We start from the raw sequence: 6030 nt of genomic DNA, 5'->3' as shown, positions 1-6030 counted from the left end.
CGTTTGTCTTATTCTGACAGTCAGCAGTGAATGCTGCTTGATGGCAGGTTACCCAGTGTGTCTGCAGCCTCCTCTCTGCTGGACCTGCTCCCTGCCTTGCAGATGCTGTTCTCTCTGCTGCTGCCCTTTCAAAGGACCTTTATCACTTGATCCCTTTCACACTGGTCTCTGCCCCACTGCCTTTGATTCATGAAGAGATGCAGACAGGTGACCTGCTGATTCACTCTTACCCCAGCTCCCTGGGGCATAATCTTCCCCTGCCCAGGCCCTCTCAGAGGTCGAGAGAGGCCTGGGCCACTTCCATTTTCTGAGGCTCCTGGTATATTAAAAAAAATATTAATTCATAGTGCACTACAGGCAGTGTGGCCCGGTAATGAGACACAAGTTTAAAGTAGTATGATGAACGTCGTCGTCTTTCAATCCTGTCAGTGTATCTCTGTGTCTGTATGTGTAACCTGATTTGGAGATAACGTCAAAAGTCTAAATTTGAGGCCCTCCATGAATGAGAGGCCCGGGCCAAATGGCCCTCCTGGCCCCCCCTGTGGTAGGCCCTGCCCCTGCCCTACTCCAAAACCCGTGACTTGGCTTTACTATGTAATACATGATGGCATATTCGAAGAGTCTACAATAGATGGAGTTCACCATCTACTATTTACTAATAGTATTCAGTATTTACTAACTTACTAGTACTATCTGCTATTTACTACAGTAGACAGTAAATGTCATAAAGTTCAAAAGTCTTGCACTTAGGATGGAACAATCCCATGCATCGCTACAGACTTGGGACCAACTGTTTAAGCAGCAGCTCTGTAGAAAGGACCTGGGGTTCACAGTGGACAATAAGCTTGATACGAGCCAGCAGTGTGTCCTTGTTGCCAAGAAGGCTACCAGCATGCTGGGCTGCATTGGTAGGAGCGTTGCCAGCAGGTCCAGGGCAGTGATTCTTCCCTCTATTTGGCACTGGGGAGGCCACATCTGGAGTCCTGTGTCCAGTTGTACAGAAAGGATGTAGACACATTGGAGAGTCCAGCAGAGGGCAATGAAAATGGTTCAGGGGCTGGAGCACGTAACTTCTGAGAAGGGAACTGGGCTTATTATTCTGGAGAAGAGAAGATCGAGGGGGATTGAATGGCAGCCTTCACCTCCCTGCAGGGGAGTTGCAGAGAGGATGGAGCTAAGCTGTTCTCAGTGGGGGCAGATGACAGGACAAGGAGCCAATGGGCTCAAGCTGCAGCAAGGGGAGTTGAGGTTGGATATTGGGAAAAATTTTCTCACGAGGGTGGTGAGGCACTGGAACGGGTTACCCAGAGAGGTTGTGGACTCTCCATGCTTGGAGGTGTTTAAGACCCGGGCAGACAAAGCCCTGGCTGGGATGATGTAGTTGGGGCTGGTCCTGCTTGGAGCAGGGGGTTGGACTAGATGTGACCTCCTGAGGTCCCTTCAACCCTCATTGTCTATGATTCTGTGTGCATGGAGTGTCCACGCTGCAGATATCTGCTAAATCGGGTTGAGAGCTTGTAGGATTTACAGCTCCTAGCTGACCCTTGCAGTGCTTCTGGAGCATGAGGGAGGCGAGCTGCTGAGGACCTTATCACATAGAAGAAACTGGTAAAGGTTGTGACCAGAATGAGTCAGTGTGAGAGCTGGGAGAGAAGCTCGAAGTCAGTGCTTCTCTGGCGGGGGCGGGGGGTGTAGAGGGATGGCTTCCCTCTCCAGCTGATGGGGGCACTGCCACTCCGAGGTGTTCACCCTCTCTTGTTTCATTCAGCAATCAGATGATGAATGCGTCCTTGACCTTGATCTGATCACAGACCTCGTGCTCCAGATTGATACCCATGGGGATCCAGGTACGTGCTGCTTCATTCTTCCTCACACTTGGTTATGAAAGGTGGACAGGTGGTGGGGGGACACAGACATGACACACAGACACAACAAATCAAATCCATAATGTCAGGGCTGGCCCCAGGGGACACTGATAGCACTTGGCAGGACCCAGCCTTTGGTTTCTGCGTTGCTGGGGTCCAGCTGGTCCAGAGCTTCTCTTCTAAGCCTTTGGAGGTGAAGTAGCCAGGAAGCTGAGGGCTCTTGCCCCCAGGTAGACCCGCGTATTGGTGAACAGTTGTAGCTAGTGCTGTCAGTGCAGATAGAGGGACACGTGCTACATCTGGGATTAACTGAGGCTGCAGGAAGCCAGATCAGTTTGTCAGCCAGGCTGCAGTCAGTGGGCACATTTCAGTCATTCTCTCAGGGGCCTGCCAGGACAGAGCCAAGCAAGCAGGGTTGTGTCCAAAGCATTTTCGTGCTACAGTTGCAAGGACTCTCGAGACTCGCAGGGTTTAGAACAAGTCATCTGGGCCTTGCTTGTTCTCTTAGAGATCAATCTATTAGTTCACCAGCTGGCTTATGCCTCGGTTGTGTGCACAGAGGGGATCAGGAAGCCTTTTCTAGAGTCTCCACTGGCATGAGCTTGCAGCGCAGGGTGGGATGGCAGCTCCTGGACTGGGGGTGGTCATTGCCTCCCACCCCACCTCCCACCCTTCAGTGCTGCCAGGTGTTCACAGCACAGCTGTCCAGTTAGAAGCATAGAGAAACAGGCTTGGAAAGGACCTCCAGAGGTCATCTAGTTCAGTCGCCTGCCTGAGACAGGATCAGCCCTATACAAACCATGCCATACAGCTGTAATCTAAACTCTATGCAAGACTGCCCTCAACCCTGACACAACACAGACCTAATGCCCTAACTTGCCACAAATAAAGTATAGTCCAGAGGTCATCGTGTCCTTTCATGCTATGCACAAAACCGTTGTAAAAAGTAGATTTCCTATGCCAGTGGTCAGCAACCTTTGACAGCACAACCTGGACAGACCCAGTTTGGATCGGAGGTGAGAAGGCAGGTGCTAGGACCCAACCACTGCTGGCATTTTCCCGCAGGGCAGCACGGGGAGAGTGACTGCTGCCAAAGCCTTGCATGTGCGGGCTGTAGATTGCCAACTCCATCATACACATTTCTATACGTGCATGCTTCTAGCGCAGTGGTTCCCAGCCTTTAAGTCAGGGTGCCCCTCCATAACTTCCTGGAATTTGGCGTACCCTGGTTGAGGACCACTGTTGTACTGCCTCGGCTTGCTGGTGAAGTCCTTGGGTGCTTAGCCTGTGGCTTCAAGCCCTCACCCTGGCCAGCACAGAAGGGCCCACAAACATTTCCGGATGCTGGCATGGTGCAGCCTGTATGGACTCTGTCAGCATGTTCTTGCTCTTTGGGGATCCAGCTCCCCAGGGCCCTTGAGCTGGACTGCAGGTCCCCAGGTGGTGCATATGCCATGAGTACAGCAGGGGTCTCAGCCATTGTCGGTCCTAACATTAACAGGTGGCAGCATGTGAGAAGGGAACAGGAGGTTCTGGGACTTGGAGGGAAAATGCTGGGTTTCCTTGGAGCGCAGAAGGCCTGGTGGGCAGTGCAGGGGGACTACGAGAGTGTCTCCAGCACCCTCCACATCTCAGGCTTGTCTGTTCTGCTCTTCCTCCCTCGCAGGCGGGATCCTCTGCTTTCTTCCTGGCTGGCAGGAAATCAAGGGGGTCCAGCAGCGCCTGCTGGAAGTACTGGGCTCTCAGAACAGCCGGTACCTCGTCCTGCCAGGTGAGGTGGCGGCACAGGGACTTCTCACCCCAGTGTGTGGAGGGGGAAGGGGCACGCTGGGTGACTGCATCAGGCACTTGCAGCTGCAGGCTGACATGGATGAGCTCGAGCATTTTCAGATGCACCATGAGCCTGGCACGTGCTCGAGCGTGGCTGTTCTAGCTGCTCAGACGGGGGGTTCCAGTAAGGAAGCTGGTGCTGGGCAGAGCAGGAAGGCAGGGGGGAGGCCTTCCCACTTGGACTTCAGGCCTCAAGTGCCTGCTCCCTGAGATGTGCAGTAGGCCAGAGCCAGGGGCGGGTGGTTCTGCAGAGAGCGCATCGCTTACCCCAGCAAGGGAGCAAGATGGGCACGTGTGAGAGCAGGGAGCATGGCGGGCTCTTGAGGCAGGGCTTTGCAGCCAGACTTGGCATGAAGCCTGGCTGCATCCAGGCAGGGGCAGAGGCGCTCTTTGGAGGCTTGCAACTTCTCCCCGTGCTGCTGGCTGCAGCGGCCGGCCTAGCTAGCAGCCCAGCCTGCCTGTTGCCAGGCGTCTCCCAGGGTCACTGGTCCGCAAAGGAAACCTGTGGGAGGGAGGATGAGTCACGGGCCCCTGCCAGCAGCATGAGTCATGGGTGAGCCATGCCCCACCCTGTCCCCAGCGGGGCACGTGCAGACTAGAATGTGCCCTCATGGGTGGGAGCGGGGGCTGCTGCTGCCTGTCAGAGGCCTGGGGAAGGCCAGCAGAGACTTACCAAACACAGGAAGCTTCAGCTTAGACCTCCAGGCACTGAGTTATGGAGCTGGAGCAAGCCCTTTCCCAGCAGCATGTGGAGCGTTGGCCCCCACGGCTTCCTCCTAGTGGTGGGTGCTGGGGCATGAGTCTGAGGCATGCTTGAGTGAACACGGACTGGCCCGTCTCGGTTTAAGACTGTTCTTCAGGGACTGCTGCTGCTCCAGCCGTACGGCAGCACTGAGTCTTCGCAGGTCCCCAGTGCAGGCCCAGCTCTGGTGGCAGTGGGCAAGGTAGATTTGCATCTCCATAGGCTAACTGCATCCAGCTCCCCCAGGATAGGCACTCAGCAGGAGGTGGACTTCCAGCCCCTCACCGGCGTAGCTGTGTTGTAGACAGAGCTGTAGTGGTGCCCGTGCCCATGCCCGGCTGCTAGCAGTGGCACGTGGGTCTTGTGGGAAGGGGTTTATGTGACTGTTGCCTCTCGTGCCAGTGCACTCCAACATCCCCATGATGGACCAGCAGAACATCTTCCAGCGGCCCCCGCCCGGTGTCCGCAAGATTGTCCTGGCCACCAACATTGCCGAGACCTCCATCACCATCAACGACATCGTGCACGTGGTGGACAGTGGCACCCACAAGGAGGAGCGCTATGACTTGAAGACCAAGGTACCGGCCTCATGCCTGCTCTGGAGCACTTGTGGGGCATGCCATCGGCTGTGCGTTGCCCCTGCAGCTGGGTTAGAGAAGCCTCAGCTTGCTGCTAACAGTGAGGCTTGGATTGCATCCCTCTGGGGCAGTGAAGTCTGCCTTCCTGGCATGGGGGTGGTCTAAGCCTGTTTCTGGGGCCCAGGCAGGTTTTCTGGCAGGCACTGCCTGGTTGATCTTGACTCCACCAGCATGCAGCCCCTCGTTTATCCTTGGCCAAAACAGGCTTTTCTTGGAGGCCTCGGAGCAAACCCTTGTCCTGTCCTATCCTGTGCATCTCACGTCCTCTGGTCTCCTAGCTTTGTAACCCCTCCTGAATGCACCCCCGGGAGCTTTCTTGTAGCCACTGATGCTCTATTGGCCTGAGGGAGCCCCTAAGTGCCCCAAAGTGGTGTGTTGTGGGGCAGAACTGTTGTCCCAGATGCCTCTGTGAGACTTTGTGTGGGCAGCCTTGCCAGGGCAGCTCAGAGCTCTGTCGGACCCCTGGGCCCTCTCCTGGCTTGACAAGCCAGCAGAGATCCTAGCACCACGTTACAGGGCAGGGGAGTATGTGGTGGAGGGCACTCATGGCCTGGTGCTTTGCTTGGGCTCTGGGGAGGCTGAGAGCAATAAGACAGCAAAGCCAGCCAGGGAGCACCCGGCTGGCCAGGGGCAGCCAGGCCTGGTTCGTCACTGCAGCAGAGGTTTCATAGTTGGTCAGGTCGGAAGGGACCTGAGCAGATCATCAAGTCTGATCCCCTGCCATGGCAGGAAAGAGCATTGGGGTCAAATGACCCCAGCAAGGTGATTGTCAAGCCTTGTCTTAAAGCCCCCCAGGGTAGGAGCCAGCACCACTTCTCTTGGAAGATGGTTCCAGATTCTAGCCGCCCTGACCGTGAAGTCGCGCCTCCTGATGTCTAGTCTGAATCTCTCCTCTGCCAGCCTGTGGCCGTTATTCCTGGTCACTCCTGGCAGTGCTCGGGGGAACAGGGACTCC

At 55.7% G+C, this 6030-nt stretch overlaps 1 protein-coding gene across 4 annotated transcripts in view; it reads left to right on the top strand.

The window, feature by feature from the left end:
- DHX30 (DExH-box helicase 30) overlaps positions 1 to 6030 on the top strand; it is a 50090-nt gene that overhangs the window by 31436 nt on the left and 12624 nt on the right. For all 4 annotated transcript variants that reach the window (XM_019508000.1, XM_019507999.1, XM_019507998.1 and 1 more), the window contains 3 exons: positions 1769 to 1847; positions 3532 to 3636; positions 4840 to 5015. In XM_019508000.1, coding sequence (XP_019363545.1) covers positions 1769 to 1847; positions 3532 to 3636; positions 4840 to 5015 — 360 coding nt within the window. The remainder of the gene's footprint in view (positions 1 to 1768; positions 1848 to 3531; positions 3637 to 4839; positions 5016 to 6030) is intronic.

Source organism: Gavialis gangeticus, unplaced genomic scaffold (genome assembly GCF_001723915.1).
Source record: "Gavialis gangeticus isolate Ggan-Ray unplaced genomic scaffold, GavGan_comp1, whole genome shotgun sequence".
In the NCBI taxonomy this organism is placed as follows: Eukaryota; Metazoa; Chordata; order Crocodylia; family Gavialidae; genus Gavialis; species Gavialis gangeticus.
Note: the sequence above shows the minus strand (reverse complement) of the source record. Positions and strands in the feature narration are given on the sequence as shown.